Raw genomic sequence first — 19,054 nt, forward strand, 5'->3', positions numbered from 1 at the left:
TTATATTGAATTGCATTTGCCATTTTTCCGCCCATTCACTCAGTTTGGAGAGGTCTTTTTGGAGCTCTTCGCAATCCCTTTTTGTTTTAACAACCCTGAACAATTTAGTGTCGTCAGCAAACTTGGCCACTTCACTGCTCCCTCCTAATTCTAGGTCATTAATGAACAAGTTGAAAAGTACAGGTCCCAATACCGATCCTTGAGGGACTCCACTTTCTACAGCCCTCCATTGGGAGAACTGTCCGTTGATTCCTACTCTCTGCTTTCTGCTTCTTAACCAATTCCTTATCCACAAGAGGAGCTCTCCTCTTATTCCATGACTGCTAAGCTTCCTCAGAAGTCTTTGGTGAGGTACCTTGTCAAAAGCTTTTTGAAAGTCTAAGTACACTATGTCCACTGGATCCCCTCTATCTATATGCTTGTTGACACTCTCAAAGAATTCTAATAGGTTACTGAGACAGGACTTTCCCTTGCAGAAGCCATGCTGGCTCTGCCTCAGCAAGGCTTGTTCTTCTATGTGCTTAGTTAAATCTAGCTTTAATCATACTTTCTACCAGTTTTCCAGGGACAGAAGTTAAGCAAACTGGCCTGTAATTTCCGGGATCCCCTCTGGATCCCTTTTTGAAGATTGGCGTTACATTTGCCACTTTCCAGTCCTCAGGCACGGAGGAGGACCCGAGGGACAAGTTACATATTTTAGTTAGCAGATCAGCAATTTCACCTTTGAGTTCTTTGAGAACTCTCGGGTGGATGCCATCCGGGCCGGGTGATTTGTCAGTTTTTATATTGTCCATTAAGCCTAGAACTTCCTCTCTCGTTACCACTATTTGTCTCAGTTCCTCAGAATCCCTTCCTGCAAATGTTAGTTCAGGTTCAGGGATCTGCCCTATATCTTCCACTGTGAAGACAGATGCAAAGAATTCATTTAGCTTCTCTGCAATCTCCTTATCGTTCTTTAGTACACCTTTGACTCTCTTATCATCCAAGGGTCCAATCGCCTCCCTAGATGGTCTCCTGCTTTAAATGTATTTATAGAATTTTTTGTTGTTGGTTTTTATGTTCTTAGCAATGTGCTCCTCAAATTCTTTTTTAGCATCCCTTATTGTCTTCTTGCATTTCTTCTGCCAGAGTTTGTGTTCTTTTTTATTTTCTTCATTCGGACAAGACTTCCATTTTTTGAAGGAAGACTTTTTGCCTCTAAGAGCTTCCTTGACTTTGTTTGTTAACCATGCTGGCATCTTCTTGGCCCTGGCGGTACCTTTTCTGATCTGCGGTATGCACTCCAGTTGAGCTTCTAATATAGTGTTTTTAAACAACTTCCAAGCATTTTCGAGTGATGTGACCCTCTGGACTTTGTTTTTCAGCTTTCTTTTTACCAGTTTAGTAATTACCATCTCCAGTTTGCCCCCACCTTAACAGAACAATGTATACAAACACATTATTTCAAGTCAAAATACTATTTGCATGTTCAGTTCTAGAAAATGTTGCCATGAATTTTATGCTACAATGAGACAAATCTGGCTGTTCAATCCATTTTAGTGCTTATAGACACCCAATAGGTGATTCAATGTAGGTTAATCTTGTCTGCAACTGAATTTGCATTGCAGTATATGGCATTCTAGATTCATACTTGACAATGATATCTTATAGAAGCATAGAAAGAAACTGGCAAATATATCAGTGTTTAAGGAATTTTTATTAAAGCAAGAATCTTATAATCCAAATTATGGTTCTTTGCTCAGCTATCAATTCTTACTGTTAACTACAACAGTAGTGATATTCTGAGCATTTCCACAGTAAATTACAAAATTAAAGAAAGGAATGCTTTAAATTTTTTGTACTGTGCTGAAAATTCTTTTCCCCGGGTTTATAAAACATTAATTTGTTTTTTTAAAACTTTTGCTATTTTTTTGTATTTTAAATCAATAGGTAATCTAGGACTAACAGTTTTGCTAATCCTGGCATTTGTTGTGTACATAAGCTTCAAAGTTTCCTTTCCTTTTTTTATTTATTTTATATTTTGCAATGTTTTTCTCAATATTTAGTAGTTTTTCCATGTTTAGATATTTTTCTTCGGTGAAGCGAAATTATAATTCGTAGTCCCAGATCTTCTGCAACCAAGAGAATTAAAGTATTAATAATAAAATATAATTACCTTTGAAAAACAAATTCATTGTATTATATACTACTAAGTGGTAATAAAACCAAACAGTGTACTCTGACCAGGTACAGATACAGTATTTCTATTGTCCTAACAATGGCTAGGGATATTGAGAACATGCCATGGGTTTGCTTGATATCTTGACTGTGCCAGTCCATAGAAATCCGGCGTTACAGAGTTGCACTTATTGCACCAAAGTTGCCTGGACACAGATCTAAAGAACGATCTAAATACATTCCAATAAATCTTTTTTGCAGAAGTGTCACCAAAGTAATGCGTAATACAACACAAGTCATACTCAAGAGTAGAGCCACTGAAATCAATGAACTTGTCCACTGATTTTAATGGATCTACTCCAAGTGTGACTAACATTGGGTATCACTCAAAATGTATATACTATAACGTTGCACAAGGACAAAAATGCATCATATGGCTTTTGTATTTTCTAAGTTACTAGTAATTATGACTACCACAGACAGCCCTGGTTTTGGTTCAAAAAACAACACAACTTGAATACTCATCTCTGATCTAGAATACCAATAATGAAAAAATACCATGCCATCTAGGCAAGTAGTTTCCCCACTCTTTGAAATGGAAGTCCTCATCCATGGCTGTGCAGGATTCAGAGGGGATACTGCAACAATACAGCCAAGAGCACACAATGCAAGTGTAACCTCAGTCAGCAGTTGAGGGTGACAATCTCATTTCAGCAGAGCTGGGGCTGTTACTCATTATGATGTTCTGCTTATACCAGAAAGTACCACAAACATTAGGTGTGCATTACAGTGAGCAGATTCCTTTTATTAGGATACTGTGGTAAGCCACCAGTAGCTTGTAAAGCCTCACCATCCCCAAAAACACCTATTCTCTTTGGACCTGCCTGCCTTTAGAATGTACTCATTTTGGCACCTGCTTAAAGCTTTTCTGTTTAGGCAAGCCTGTCCGGACACATAGATGTTGATCTGTTTTAATCTTTTTAGTTAGTAGCTGTTTTAATTGTTTTAAATATGTTTTCAATTACTTGTTTTTCACTGTTTTATTGATAATGTTTATGTTTTTTAAAGCCACTTGGAGGTCTTTTTACTTCAAGTGGTATACAAATTTTGTTCAATCAATAAATCACTCAATCAACAGTGTATGCCTGCATTTGAAACCTATTCTTCAGAGTACTTACATTAGACACTTGGAACACCCGCTGGATTGTTAACTGCTTTTTGAGCAGCTTCTTTAGCTTGGTGGGCTTGCAATACGGCTACAGCTTCATCAACCTAGTTAAGGTAAAAACAATTTTATTAACATTCCTGTAAAGGTAATCAGTTCAACAGCTAATCTGCGTTTGGAAGAAAAAAAGTACCACTGAAAGAATCCACCTACCTTCGAACGAAGAGATTCAGGAGACTCAAGCATATGGAGGAGTTCAGAGTTGTCAATCTCTAACAACATACCAGTGATTTTACCCGCCAGAGTAGGGTGCATGTTTTGAATAAGAGGGAATAGGCGTTCTCCTAGAAAACAGTTGACGAGTTCATAAGATTAATACTTGTCTCTTTAGTATTCTGAATGCATTTGCTTTAACATACCTCAAAATTAACACATATTGGCCTCCTGCATACAAAAGGTACTTTATCTGGAAAACAGCTCCTGCAGACTTTTTGAGTAATAGTTGATGCCCACCATCAATTTAATTGTTTGGAAGATTATGAAAACACCTCTCTTGACACCCTAACACACTTTTTTGGCGGGACTTCACCCACCCATCTTTTACCCTCTTAATTGCTTCTTCCTCATCCTCCATGGCTCTTACAAACCCTCTTTTCATCCAAAGTCTACTGAGTCAAACGGACCTGCAGCACCTGACCCCCTCTCCTAAGCAATCCCAGTTGGAGCCACAACATTTTTAGAAATCCTGGCTCTTGAGGGTTGGGTCCAAAAGTGCAATTCTGCACACAAAAGAAGGGTTGTTTTAATCCCCAAACTCGAGTAATACAAGAGATAAACAGAATTAAATCCAAAATGTTTTTCCCTGTGCAACCTCTTGCAAAAGCGGAACATCAGAACTGCTAAACAACCTATTTCAGCACTGTGTGAGCTATTGCACCAGCATGTGCAGTACCAACAGCTATTGTCTTTGCACTCATGGTTCTTTGGTTCCAATCCTAGCCTTTTGGACTTCTCAATAAGACATACCAAACTGTATTGCTCTGCCTGCCTCCCCTAGGCATTACTGTGCCATTCCCACTACGCAAGTCCCACGTTCAGTCAAACACCAACTTACCCAACATCTGCTTTTGTTCTTGTGGAGGGGCAGAAGCCAACATGGAAGCAGTCAAAGGTTCCTGACCTTGCACATGGACAGCAGGCTAGAATTGGATAACATTTAACAAGATTAAGTTATGGGACAATTTATGTGGCACTCAAATTGTATCTGCATTCATGTCACTCAGGAAAGCTCACTTTGACACTAGCAAGGACAAACTCAAGTCCACCTACTGATTTCAATAGGCTTAAGCATGTTTGAACTCTGCATAGGTTCAGATTGCTTTATAATTTTGAAGCTCACCCCTAACATAAGTGCTGCTGTAATTGTTACATTTACCTGCTGCATAGCAACCTGAGGCTGTGTATTAAGATGTTGTTGAGGATTGCGAACACCAGCAGCATACTTGTACTGAGGAACGGTGCGCACGGCTGGAGTAGCTGCAGCAGCAGCAGCTGCTGGACGTGGACCCATGGTTTGTGTGGATGTGTTAGCTGGGGAGGGAAAGATTGATTTCAGCCAAAGTGGCAAATTCTGTTGAAACTGCATTTCACCAGATTTTGTTTAGGTTTAGGTAGTCTTTTGAAAACATTATATTTAAGTTTCAGACACAACTGAACTGCACACATTTAAGAATATAAGAAGAGCTTGCTGGATCAGGTCAATGGCCCATCTAGTTCTCACAATAGCCAACCAGATGCCTTTGTGAAGCCCACAAGCAGGACCTGAGGGCAACAATGCTCTTCCCTCATGTGGTTTCCAGCATCTGGTACTCAGAAGTAGTGCCTCCAGCTGTGGAGGCAGAGCATAGCCATTATAGCTAATAGCTGAACTAAGCCAGTATAATTAACTGAACTCCAGAGCTCACCAACACGCTGTGTTGACATTACTCGTGGAACCTGTGATGATGCTGGCCTCATGGTACTGAATGGTGGTCTGGGAGCTGCTGGGCGGATGGCACTTGGCATGTTCTGGAAAGCTGAATTTAAGATAATTCACTGTAAGTATGCAGTTTGGAAGCAACATAAATCAAGCTTCAGTTAGCCATACCCATACTGCCCCAAATCCCTTAAGAAATGCAAGTCACTTACGATGAGGTCTGGCACCCTGAGCAGTCCAGCGAGGACTTGGTCTGAGCTGAGTAAGTTGGCTAGTAGGATAGTATGCAGCACGGTTTTGTGTCTAGTCAACAAAACAATAATGTATTGTTTTATTCATCAACTTCTGTGCTTTATTACAGCAAAAAAACTTAATGGAATTATTCTATTCTTACTCAAATGCTTGATTATTCTATATAAAAGTATCTGGGCTTTCTAAAGTACTACACTCAAAACTATTTTAATACACACCTCGTGTCTAGTACTCTACCGCAACTGTACACATTTCTACTCATTGTATTAATAGGGACCATAGTCCGAATCCTTACCTGTGGAATAGCTGCCATGAAGTAACCTGAAGGAGGTGCTGGCTGGTAAGGGTTGATGACTGGATTGGGCACAGCTCTCACACTTGCCATTCTCTGCATGTATTGGTTGGTGAGGTGAGCTTGGCGTTCTTCTTTACGTTGGGCTAAGGCTACATATAGTGGTTTGGTGGCCACAATTCTACCATTCATTTCTGTAACTGCTTTGGTTGCTTCTTCTGGTGAAGAAAAGCAGACAAACCCAAATCCTTTACTGCGACCCCCTTCCATCATAACCTGCCAAAATAAAAATGCAACTGTAAAAATGCAATGCAGAGAATAGCACAGAGAATGTGAAGTTCTTTCACTATAGTTTGCGACTGAAGATAATCTAATACAAAAACCAATCATTTGTCAATTTCTTGGATGACTACCAGACCCTGCATTCTGGATTATTTTGGATTTATACACTGAGGTACGTTGCCTACACAGACAGGCAGATTGATTGGAAGGTTTAATGATGTTGGGATAGCTGGCAACAATACTGCAAGCATACTGAATTGGATCCAGACTTTGATTCTGTTGGCAAGACCATTCCTAGGGGTTTTCATTCAGGGGTGCACCTACCAGCAGAATGCAGGAGATAACTTTTACACTTTTACAGATGCAAAACTCCCCTCCCCTCTTTCAACTACTGCAATCCCCCCAATGGATCAAAAGCCTTCTGTGGACAGAAGGAGTCCTTTTGTTCAGACAGTGAAGTCTGGTTCCAATGCATATCCATGCAGCAGTACGCTAATTTCCCTAAAGCTTTAAATAAGAACCAGTCAACAGCTTTTTAAAGTCTTAACAGCATACAGATTTTGTTCAGCTGAAAACAAACTGATATTGTGTGTAGATATTGCATTCCGTGCATGTACTGTGCTTTCAAGATAGCTACCTAATGAAAAGTAGGTTATTTTCCAGTATTGTATTTTACTAATTGATATTCTGTCCTTCCTCCCAGGAGCCCAGGGCGACTAAAAACTATGTTTGGCACTATTCTCCCTGCAAAGCATAAGCCAATGAAAATTCCATTACCTTTGCACTAGTAATTGTACCAAATGGTGAAAATTCTTTACGTAGGCGCTCATCATCAATTCCATCATCAAGATTTTTCACATAAAGGTTTACACCCTGAAAAGTTAAATTGAACATATGAAGTGATCAACTTGCAGAACATATGACCCAGCGAAAACTATGTGTCCTGTTCATATTCTACCTGATATCTGGTTATCCTGTCCTGCTTCATTTGCTCAAATTTGCGCTTGAGCTCTGTTTGTCTTTCTACTTTTTTCTGAGCTCGGCCAACGTATATTTGTTTTCCGTTGAGTTCCTTTCCATTCATCTCATCTACAGCCTTCACAAATAAAAAGGGTACTTTAAAATGCTTATCATGGTTGATTTCAAATGACATTGGTCCCACAATCAAAGAGCAAGAGTGAAAGATAAAAAGAAAAAGGAACCTAAACACATACAGACTAGGTGGACAGTATGTACAGACTGAAGTAGTGTGCTTCCATTTTCTAAGTACAAGAGAAGAAATAATACATAGTATGAATATCCATCAGAAGAGACTTGACAAAAGATTTAGAGCAAGGGTGGAGAACACCTTTTAGCCCATGGCCCAGATCTTTATCTCCCCCACCGTTTTCAATAATTTGATGCCATACTGATAAGTTGGCCTGTGTGTGTGTGTGAGGGGGGAAAAGGACAGAGATAGCAACCAAGCAGGACTGAACTCCCCATGCATTAGATGAGGCACAGGGAGATCCAATTCTACTTTTTGCAAGGTTTTTTGTGCCAGCAGGTTCCCCATGGTGAATTTGCTTGAGCACCCACACCAAGTAGGATTGAATTCCTTCGGCATTACCTGATGTGTGTGGGGTTCAACACTACTTTCTAGTCACAGGATCCAGCCATGCCTCTACCTGCCCCACACCTGATGTCACATATGACATCAGATGTGGGCTAGTTGGGTATGGTTTGGGGAAACTGGACCAAGGTCCCCAGTCCTGATTTTGAGAACCGATTAGTATTCCCTGGCTATTAGATCCATATTAGAAAACCAAATATGCACAGAAGTGAATATAATTAATATAAAAGCATCTAGAAAGGCAGATTTGGCATAGTTTCGTATCCGTTTACACAAAATAAAAGGGTCCAAAACCACAAACTTAACCACTAACAAATTTAGAATGCTTGACAAAGTTCTTATAAAGATGCGTTCACTTACTTTCTGAGCATCCTCATGTCTTTCAAAACTGACAAAGCCAAAGCCTTTGGATTTCCCACTCTCGTCAGTCATAACTTTCACACTTAAGGCAGGTCCTAAGAAGTATACAAGATTTAGTTTATTTATAAGAATATTTACACACAAGAAAATCTCAGTTGGTATACAATTATATCATTAAAACAAAATACAGAATAAGCAACACTTAATTAAATTCTCTACAAAACACTTGACTAAAGAATGTTTCCAGAAGATGACAATTTTTTATGTATTAGAATACTTATAACTGGCTAACTCACAATATATGCATGCCCTATTTTTAGAGAAAGTGTACTCTGTACATCAGGCATGTGGAGCCTCACATCTGGGGGCCAAATGTGGCACCGCCAGGCCTCTCAGTATGGTCACTGGAACTCTCCTGAAACCACACACAGAGTGTTTTTGCCTGGCTGAAATGTGTCCTTGACCTCTGATAATGCCTCTTACTTCCCTGGATAGAGGTCAGACAGAGGGTGTGTAGAAACTAGCCTACTTGTACAGAGGTAGTATTTATATTCATTACTCCACCCACTTGTGCCTCTGGTTCCACCCACCACTGGCACACGGCCCTTTGAAGGTTGCCCAGAAGGGAATGAGGCCCATAGGCTGAAAACATTTCCCCATCTCTACTGTACAACATACAGCATACTGAACACTAAATAAAACACTGGAGGCAGCTGGACAGCCATCTGTCAGGAATGCTTTGATTTGGATTCCTGCATTGAGCAGGGGGTTGCACTTGATGGCCTTATAGGCCCCTTCCACCTCTACTATTCTACGGCTATTTACTACCAAGTCTTGGCAAAATCATTTGTAGCTAAGGCGACTGATTCAGGAGACTAGTTTTCCAACTGCAGTTAAAAATCAATAGTTTGACAGTTAGATGTCCATGTTAATCTCTTGTATGATTTGTTGAACTCATTTTATAATGAATGTTTGGATTTCACAGGCATACTACATTAACCCACAGAAGAAAATTCACTATAGTCATGAAATGAACAGGCTATATTTTACAATTATTAACACACCAATAAAATGCTTTAAGTTTTACATTAAGTATGTACATTAGAGAGATTTTATTCTGCCCTGCATGAAATCACCTGGCTATTTTCAGTGTATGGAAATCGAATTTTTTTTCTTATTTTATTTAACATTGCTAATGACAATGTATAAGCAATTGGGAACAAGCTGCGCTATCAAGCCCTCTTCTCTCTTCTGTTCTGGAGAGAAAATTCCCATCTCTGGCCTTACTGGAGGTTAAGTGTTACACTGGCAAGAACTTAACATGGTTAAGATTACCAAGGATCTGAATCCAGTGTGGAACCCTAGTTTCAAATCCGTAAGTGACCGACCCTACTGGCAGCGAACAAATGCTGCCAACATATCACAAAATGAGGTCAGTGTTAAGATCCAATGGCAGGAATTGCACTCCAGAAGGGAGTCAAGAACGTAAGCAAGTGAATGGAGAAAGTGCTTAGCTCAGTTTCTGGCATCTCCAGTTAAAAGGACTAATAGCCTGACATTGTATAAATCGAATTATAATAATGAGTTGGGGTGGGTAAGCCACAATTGGGTGAGAGCACACAAGAACCTAAGTGATTTTTATATACATGAAAAACTAGTGACATTACCAAACTTGCCAAAGAGTTCCTTAAGCCTCTCATCGTCCATGTCTTCTCCAAAATTCTTGATGTAAACATTAGTGAACTCCTTAGCACGAGCTCCAAGCTCTGCTTCACGTTCTTTACGAGATTTAAACCTTCCAACAAATCTAGTTTAAAAAACGAGAACAGCTGCTTAGATTTTACAAGTTTCAGGGCACTAACTTTCTTTTCATAACGAAGAACTGTATACAGTAAGAGCTACAGAGGTGCTTACCCATACCCTGCTTCAGTTCCCGGCGCGCGAGCAGCTGCCATAGCACACTGCAATATTCCCCAACAAGGGAGATAGCAGAGTAAGCGTCTGCCAGTCTTTCTGTCTGTCTTGGAAGACAGATTATTCAGAATGGGGCAGCCATATTACTCCACTGTTTCCCCAGCCAGATAAACATGGCAATGTGCTACAACTGCCCCAATTGTGACATACTGTCACTCTCACAGTTCCTATGTAATGAATGAGACAATCTCCTCCCTTTTGTTTTCTGTACATATATTTCCAATTACTAAACCAACACTAGAATCAGAGCTGAATTTCAGCTCAACGATTATGTACTCACACTTTACGATCATTAAGCAGCATTCCATTCATTTTTTCAATAGCTCTTTCTGCCGCTTCTTGTGTCTCAAAGTGTACAAATCCATAGCCTTTGGATCCATTTTCATCACATACAACCTATGAAAATTATTAGGATGTTTGTGAGATGACTGGCATGCAATTATGCTAATTTCAATGCTGAATTACTGATCTAGGTTTCAATCTCTGCTGTGGGTTTTTCTTCACTTCAACTCACCTTACAAGAGAGGATGTTTCCAAATGCAGAAAATGTATCATACAAAGCTTTATTATCAATTGACTTATCCAAGTTCTTAATGAAGATGTTTCCAACGCCACTCTTACGTAGAGATGGATCACGCTGAGACCACATGATACGTACTGGTTTGCCTTTAATGACATCGAAATTCATAGTATCTAAAGCTCGCTCAGCTGCAAAATAAGTTAATTAATGTTAAATTACTTTAATCTGAAGGCAATGCAAATTTTACATACAATATTGTTATTCAGAAAATAAATTGTTCTTGCCTTTATAATCAGCCTACAAAATTCAGTTTGTTCTTGGCTTCCTGAATTCCATAAAATTCAACACTATTCTAATCTGTGATGTTCAGGAAGGATTGTGCTATTCCAGATGATGGGGTAAAAACCAGACCCAGGGGTAAGCATTCTAAATAGAAACACGATGAGGGGTATCCAACGAAGTAATTCTGCTAGCACAAAGACTTTTAGCTATGCAACTGAACTTCCCCTCCCAATTCTCACCCCCCAACAAATCTATTCTGAATTTCCCCTCAACCCCGTGGAACAGATTTGGGGAGTGCAGAGGTGGCATGCACAGAGAAGAGAGGAAGGGAGAGTTGCACTGCACAAGCAGAAATCCTTACACTAGTGGAAGTACATTGTTGGATACCACCCAATATAATTAAACTGCCCCAAGGGTATTGTGTACTAAAAAATTCCATCAATTTTCACCATCTTGTGAAATGAAAACTACCATTTTTGAAATCTGAATATGAGATGCAAGTCACTAGCAACACTGGAGAACAGAGCACTTGAACAATAACAATACTTGAGGAAAGGCTGTAGCTCAGTGATAAAAGCATCTGCTTTGCGTGCAGAAGGTCCCAGGTTCAATAGGCTGCTGACAATCAGTGTAAGCAGTACTGAGCTAGATGCACCAACAGTCTAACTCGGTAAAAGGCAGCTTCCCTATGGTTCCTCCCATGTAATGGCAGGTAAAAAAAATATGGTCTCCCAATCTCCCTTGTAATTTCTTTGGATCCATCTAGAAAAATGTTATATTGCTCACTGAAAAGAGAAGGCCAGTTTATTGACCTGATACCAACATACAAAATAAAAATTCAGAGTTGTAAGCAGACAAAGAAATTGAAAGCCGTTATGGATCTCTAAGTATAAAAGGTTACCCACTCTCGATCAGAATCAGCCATAAAATCCCAAAATTACCACTTCAAAGCAACCCTTTCTGTACAGTACAATTATAAAGATAACAGGAATTTTTCATGAACGAAGGATCTGGCAAGACTGACACTTAAAGCCATCCCTTTTTAACAGATTTCAAACCTTTGTGAATTCCAGCCCTATTATACAACAGTTCCATACCCACAGCCAAAAACCGTTTTCCATCCCAGTGTCTCTACCATCCACTGCAGTTTTGCTGCACAGCCCAAAAGGATGTCAGCACACAGATCCTAAACCCAAAAGTGTTACTTCCCCCAATTCCATATGATGATGCACTTTTTGCCTTGTATGCTGAACATTCCTTGACCTGTGAGAACGTTTGAGACATCAGAGTACTATGGGAAATGGCCATAGCTCAGTTACAGGGCACCTGTTTTACATAGAAACGTTCTCAGGTTCAGTCCCCACCATCTCCTGGAAATGGCCTGTCAGAACACCTGGAGAGCTACTGCCAGTCAGTGTAGACCAATGGTCTGACTCAGTATAATGCAGATTCCTATGTTCCGATATCTGTATCTATTATAAGATGATCACTGATGAGCAATATGGCTAGAACAGGTGCACTCACTGACCCTCCTCAACTCAGAAATTAATTTGGAGAAGGGGGAATATTGTCAATTGAACAAGAAACCTATCGATGGACAGGCTCTCTGTTCCAGATTGCACCTTTCCTCCCTAACCACTCATGTTCCAGATGAAGCAATTGGAGAAGACCCACCATGTCTAATTTCATCTTTGTACTGCTTTACTGTCCAGCAGCTCCTTCAATCATCATTAGGCGCTGCCTACATTAAGATTAGAGTTGTCATCTGTGGAAGCCAACGCTGTTGGAGCCCTTCATCCCAGAATACATATCCCTTTCTAAATTTCATAGGTATATATTTAGATTCTGTGTAACAATCTGCCAGGATTAGTATCAGATCCACTGTCTCTGGGTGAGCATCTGAATGACAAATTACCCAAGGTGTGAATTCAGCTAGCCAAGCAGTGCCACCAAATGCCTGTGCAAACTGAAAAAGCCTGAGTGGATGCTACCAATTAAAGGTGCCTTTCTGTCTAATGGTTTCTTGCTCTTTAAAGAAAAGGCAGAATGCTGTGGCAACTTCAAGCTAAAAACCCACTGGAAAAAACAGCCAGTCTCTCGCAGTTGGCTATTCCTCTGGTGGAGGGGAGTGGGAAGCAAAGGTTACTGCCTGAGAAGCTCTTTGCATCCCTTCTGGCCTCAACCTGAAAACAGAGCCAGCCAACGCTGTCGCCTCAATTTTTCAATAATGCAGCACTGACAACAGCTCTGCCTGCCTCTTTCCATGCACTGAGAGAACTGCCAGCTCAGCACAAGCACTGCTGTAGCACAGCTCTCTTCCATGCCTACATCATCTGTACTGAAGGGGGTAAGATGGAGCTAGAATTCAGCAAAGATCAAAACACAGATGGTTGTGATCTTGTTTGGGACACTGTTTTAAATGCGTGGTTACTCTAGCAAATGGTAAAAATGTTTTTCCATTGGAATACTTATTCATGAGCCACGGGGTAAGTAAGATGAAGCAAATTATAAAAAAGCACAAAGACACAGTTCTATTACTGGTTTATGACGGAATAATGGGGCAATTGTTGCCCTTCAAATAAGGTTATGCTTTGCTTATACAAATTTTCTGTGAACTCAGAAGTATTACTTGTTCCAAAGGCAGTCCTTCAAATCACTTGAATTGAGAAACGTTTATTTTAATATGTGAGTGCCAGAGTCTACACAAAAATAAGACAGGCTGCTCCATGTCTGTATGATAATTTCCTAGCTAAGGAGAAAAGGTTATTAAATTAACCAAGTTGAATTCCTTAATTTTTAAAATCCATGACATGTGTCTGAATTGGCTTACTCTTGCTAAGTATATAAACTTAAAACTTGACATATGTAGACTCTCCCATTTCTCTCTTAAATATCTGGGGTGAGGAGAAGGGAAGAATTCTGTACAACTTCAAAGTCAGCTTTCAGGATTGAATACTATTTGGTCCAAATTAAGTTGCTGTTTTACATTGACCAATCTTCCACACCAATGCAGCTACAAAAATTTATTACAACTGTGTTAAATCTATCAGAATCTACACGGCTTACTGATTAGTAGTCAAACCTACTCTCCACTTATGCCTGCAGGCCAACTGCTCTCAAAGTGCCAGTCCTAAGGTAAGACTGGCAGTTGGGTAAAGAGAAAAGTCCTCCCAGAACTTTCTCCGCTCCTATTTCTGATGTCTCAACGAGGCAAAATGCCCACCCACCAGTAACGTGGCCAGCTTAAAGGCCCTTACATTCCTGTCTAGCAGCAAAAGGGATGGGTTGTGCAACTTCCCCTCTTGTTTGAACTATGGGCTATCTATGCAGTAGCAGAAAGAGGGAGCCAGTAGGAGAGTAGATAATTTTGAAAGACATCCCACCCATGTTAAAATCCATTTAATGACCTTTTCATTTAACACAGGCATTGTAAATTAGCGCCCACAACCAAGAAGCAGAAAGTACCCCACTTTAGAAACACATAATTAAGCGTGGCCTGCACTAGTTCCTCCTTTTATTTTCTGCCGGCACACGACTCACTCGCGCCCCATCCCTCCATCGCCATTTAAGGTACTAATTATCCTGGCATTTCCTCCAAGTCGCTTGTCATTTCGCCGGTCCTTGGTGAGCCGGCGGAAGCCAATGCCTGACACGCCCTTGCTGGGGACTTTTTTCCAGGGCCCTGCCTCGTGACCCGAAGTTGGGCCGGTTCGGTGGTAAACGCAGGCCCTGGCGGTGACGAGGCCTTCTTTCCCTTCCATTTCGGTGTAATGGAGGCACCTCCCCGCCACGAGGCCTAGCGTCGTGTCTTCCCCCCCTCCCCACAACGTGGCGTGTGTCGCGCGGCGGTCAAACTTGCTCGAACCAAACCGAGGTTGGGCCTCATGCGTGCCTGTCCCCTGCCCACGCCTCTACAATTATCCCCGCTCTGGACCTAAACGTTAAGAAATTTCACGGAAAGAAGGAACAGAAAAGAAGAGGGCGGCGGCGGGCTGAGAGAAAGGAGTTGTTAGGCGGCGCCGCCGCGAGGCAGGCCCAGGACTCTGAGAGACTGAGTTTACTCTGTAAAATGGATGCTCTAGGGATGACTCGCGCGCGGGGGGGAGATGAAGAGAAGAGGCGGAAGGGGAAGAACGTGCGGCAGCCCTCGTAGGGGGCGAGAACATGGGTCCGAGAACAGGAAGCCGTCAAGCCGGGCCGGGAGGGAAGCTTCAGGTCTCCCTCTCCAAACCGCTCTGGATTCAGTCCCGGTCCTCGAAATCGGTCTGACTGCACCTCGAAGTCCCCAAATCCCGCGCCGCCATCCCTCCCGGGCTCTCCTTCCACGTGTCCCGCCCCCATCGCACCTTCCCCTCTCCCCATGTGCCCGCTCCTCCAGGTGGCTCCAGCATATGCGTGGGGAAGCGAACCCCCCCAGCCATCTATCTCTTCCACATCACGGCCCTCTCCCACCCCGTCTCCGCCATCTCCCCCGGTTCCTTACCATCGGCGGGCTGCTGGAAGTTGACATAGGCGTAGCCCAGGGAGCGCCGGGTGATCATGTCCCTGCAGACGCGGATGGAAAGGATGGGCCCGGCAGGGCTGAACTTCTCGTAGAGCATGGCTTCGGTGACATCGGGGTGCAGGTCCCCCACGTAGAGCGAGGCCATCGGGTAGCTGGGGGCGCTGGGGTTCATGCTGGGGGGACGGGGAGGGGGGACGAGGAGGCAGGGCAGACTCACGAGCGCCGAGGAGGCCGCGACGGGTCGCCGGGTTCTAAATTCAACGGCTCCGCGGAGACGGTTAGCGACGGTTGGCGGCTCGTTCGACCGCTCGTTGCTGCCGGCGGGAGAAGGAGTGGGCTGTTGCTGTTGCTTCTTGTGGCGGCTCTTCCTTCTGCTGTTGGTTGTGGCCTGGGCGGGTCTCCTCTCTGCTGCCCCGGGTCTGGGACTTCGCTTCGCTTCACCGGGTTATTTTATACCAAACCGGCCGGTTTCAGATAGGGACGGGTGGTAGTCGAGGGATTTTTTTATTGTTTTTTTCGGGCTTTTAAGATTTTTTTGGATTTTTAAAGGTTTTTTTTCTTTTAGTAATAAATGGTGCGGCGGAGCTGGTGTGCCCGGGGAAGGCCGGAGCACACACACTACGCACACAGCACCGTCAGCGGCCGGGGGACAAGGGGAAAGCCACCGCCCCGGCCGCGCACTATATATAGACGCCCCGCCCCCAGCCGCCTCCACCATACAGCTCGCCACTCACTGAAAGACCTCAATGCGCATGCGCCGCAACAAAAAAGGTGGTGGGAGGAGAAAAGGAAGGGAGGAGAAGAGGAGCAAAAGCTCGTGGCGGTGGTGTGTGACGCCATGCTTTACTAAAAGGCATAGGGGCCCAGGTTGGAGCAATAGGTTGCGCATGGGCAGCTGGTAGACGCAAGGAAGAATGGTCGGCGAGATCATAGGACTGTTGTGGGGAAGGACAGGACAGTGGTAAGGAGGCAAAGAGTGCCGCATGCGCTCTTGGCGTATTTGCGGTATAAAAAAAGGCTAGTGACCTTTGTAGAGGACGCATGCGCAAGGGGAGCACTAGGCTATTATAAGTCTACGAATGATAAGAGCAAGCATTTTCGGTAAAGAACGCTTCAGACAGGAATTTCTGGGAGCATGTGATGGTCAGGTTTTAGACGCATGCGTAGATGGTTTTTTTAAAAGTACCTATAGAGAAAAAAGTTGTTAAAATTAGGGAGGGGCCAGGGAACAACTTGTGGTTGTTTACCGTGCTGCCAGTAAAGAAAGGGAGGGAATCTTTCTCTATTAACCTTATTGATATTGTTTCTGTCGTAAATGCCTATCAGTAGGACTAAATATCAACCTTGTTGATATTTAGCTCTCTCCTCCATAACTAGCTTTTCAGCCAAGGTTGACTACTAAAATGGCTTGTAGCAATTAAAACACAATACAAATCAATAGTAGAGTCTTTGGAGGCTGTTCTTTTAAAAATAGTTCTTCTGGTTTGTAAGATGAGATGTACTGGTTTTATTCTGATAGTCCTGCTTTATTAATTTTTCTTCTTTTTCTGTAGAAACTATTGCTAATTCTTTTTGGAATTTTAAAAACATGCCTAACAACTTGGAGACTGCAGGGGTGAAATAAGAATATAGGAACCTGACTCACACCAGGTCAGGTTATTCAACTATCTAGTTCAGTATTGTCGTTCTTTTCTTAATTTATATGCTAGCAATTTCCCCGGTTTATTTGCAAATTCAAAAGTCCTTTGTTTAGCAAAATTTAATTTCCTTTCAATTTCTCTAACTGTCAACATTGACACTTGTTTCTGTAACATTTTAATTTGATTTACAGTAGAAGCTTTAGTTGGATTCTTTTTCAATTCTTCCTCTTTTTGTTTTATTTCTTCCAAGATCAATTGCATTTTCTGTTGTTTCTTCTTTTTTAATTCAGAATTACATTTAATAAAATATCCCCTCATAAATGTTTTACTTGTATCCCAAACAATATTTTCATCTGTTCCTTTATGTAAATTGTGTTCAAAAAACTCTTTTAATTTCTTCTTACATTCCTGCACTATTTTATCATTCTGTAATAAAGATTCATTTAGTCGCCATCTAAATCCAAGATTTATTTTTTTTAAAGTCAATATCACTGGATTATGATCCGAAAAGGTTTTTGGTAACACATCCATCTTGGAAATATCTTTCACTAAATTTTTAGACATCCAAATCATATCAATCCTCGAAAATGTTTTATGTCTTTCTGAAAAGAAAGATACAAGAAGGAGATGAGATGTTGACAGACAATTTAAAAATCCAAAGGGTTTTCCATCAATATTATTCAACTTTGTATAAGTGTCGGGAAATTCCCTCAGAAAAAATAGAAGAGTATATATCCAAACAGAATTTGCCCAAAATTACAGATCTTCAGAGACAAGCTATTAATGGTCCTATTACATCAAGAGAAATATCTGAGGCTATAAGTAAAATTAAATTAGGAAAGGCGCCAGGACCGGATGGACTATCAGCAATGTATTACAAATGCTTGGAGGAGGAACTTTTACTACCTTTACAGTATACAATGAATTCTATTTTACAAGAGGGGAAGATACCGGATAGTTGGAAAAATGTCAATATAACATTAATACCTAGAGGAGCAGGATTTAACTAAAACAAAAAATTATCGGCCAATATCTTTACTGAATAATGACTATAAAATTTTTACAATGATTTTGGCTGAAAGAATGAAAATAATATTGCAACAATTTATTCAGGAAGATCAAGTGGGGTTTTTACCTAAAAGACAATTACGCGATAACGTCAGGAATGTTTTGAATGTGTTGGAATATCTAGAACAACGAAATGACATACAAGCTGCTTTGATTTTCTTGGATGCTGAGAAAGCATTTGATAATTTGAATTGGAAATTTATGTTTAAGGTTCTTGAGCAAATGGACTTTGGAGATAATTTTATAAAATGGATCAGATCGATTTATACATCACAGAAGGCACAGATAATTGTCAATGGGGATTTAACGGACTCATGTGAAATACAAAAGGGTACAAGACAGGGATGTCCATTGTCCCCCCTTCTATTTATTCTGGTTTTAGAAGTGCTGCTTAGAGACATAAGGCAAGACAAAAGGATTTCGGGAATAAAGATAAAAAAAGAGGAATATAAATTGAGAGCATTTGCTGATGACTTGATAATTGTATTAGAAAATCCCTTGGAAGGAATCAAAGTATTGATGGATAAATTAGAAGAATTTGGACCATTAGCAGGATTTAAGATCAATAATCAAAAAACGAAGATGCTGGTGAAAAAATTATCTTTAAGAGATCAAAAAGAGTTAATGGAGAAGATAGATTTTAAAATAGAAGAAAAGGTGAAATATTTAGGTATCATTATGACAAATAAAAATTCAAAGTTGTTTCATAATAATTATGAAAAACTATGGACAGAGATTAAGAAAGATTTGTTAAGATGGGATAAATTACAGTTGTCATTAATGGGTAGAATATCTGTAATAAAAATGAATGTATTGCCGAGAATGATGTTTCTATTTCAAACAATACCTGTCATATCCTCTGATCTACCTTTCAAACAATGGCAAAAAGATATTTCTAAATTTGTTTGGCAGGGGAAAAAACCAAGAGTTAAATTTAAATTATTACAAGACGCCAAAGAAAGAGGAGGGCT

The 19,054-nt window shown here is 41.1% G+C and overlaps 1 protein-coding gene across 2 annotated transcripts; it reads right to left on the bottom strand.

Annotated features, from left to right (window-relative positions):
* Nucleotides 1-1,677: 1,677 nt before the first annotated feature.
* Nucleotides 1,678-16,044, bottom strand: PABPC1 (poly(A) binding protein cytoplasmic 1). 2 transcript variants are annotated; one of them, XM_061604493.1, is made up of 15 exons: nucleotides 15,355-16,044; nucleotides 10,584-10,777; nucleotides 10,350-10,465; nucleotides 9,763-9,902; nucleotides 8,096-8,190; nucleotides 7,082-7,219; nucleotides 6,901-6,996; nucleotides 5,845-6,117; nucleotides 5,510-5,600; nucleotides 5,287-5,397; nucleotides 4,758-4,912; nucleotides 4,437-4,521; nucleotides 3,536-3,666; nucleotides 3,336-3,429; nucleotides 1,678-2,108 (listed from the first exon to the last, which is right to left on the bottom strand). In XM_061604493.1, the coding sequence occupies exons 1-14, from the start codon at nucleotides 15,545-15,547 to the stop codon at nucleotides 3,337-3,339; spliced, it is 1,911 nt and encodes a 636-aa protein (XP_061460477.1). In that variant the 5' UTR covers nucleotides 15,548-16,044; the 3' UTR covers nucleotides 1,678-2,108; nucleotide 3,336. The 2 variants fall into 2 exon arrangements, with proteins under 2 accessions (XP_061460477.1, XP_061460469.1); XM_061604485.1 differs by having other exon boundaries at nucleotides 1,678-2,111.
* Between the last annotated feature and the right edge of the window lie 3,010 nt (nucleotides 16,045-19,054).

The sequence above is a fragment of the Rhineura floridana genome, chromosome 1 (assembly GCF_030035675.1).
Source record: "Rhineura floridana isolate rRhiFlo1 chromosome 1, rRhiFlo1.hap2, whole genome shotgun sequence".
NCBI lineage: Eukaryota > Metazoa > Chordata > Lepidosauria > Squamata > Rhineuridae > Rhineura > Rhineura floridana.

What these genes read in the sequence shown, in the direction of transcription:
- PABPC1 (XM_061604493.1), bottom strand. Translation starts at nt 15,547, where the DNA reads ATGAACCCCAGCGCCCCCAGCTACCCGATGGCCTCGCTCTACGTGGGG. An exon ending in TCATGGCAGCTATTCCACAG is followed by an intron (nt 5,601 to 5,844) that starts GTAAGGATTCGG and finishes TTTGTTGACTAG; the next exon opens with ACACAAAACCGTGCTGCATA. An exon ending in AGAACAAAAGCAGATGTTGG is followed by an intron (nt 3,667 to 4,436) that starts GTAAGTTGGTGT and finishes ACTGTTTTCTAG; the next exon opens with GAGAACGCCTATTCCCTCTT.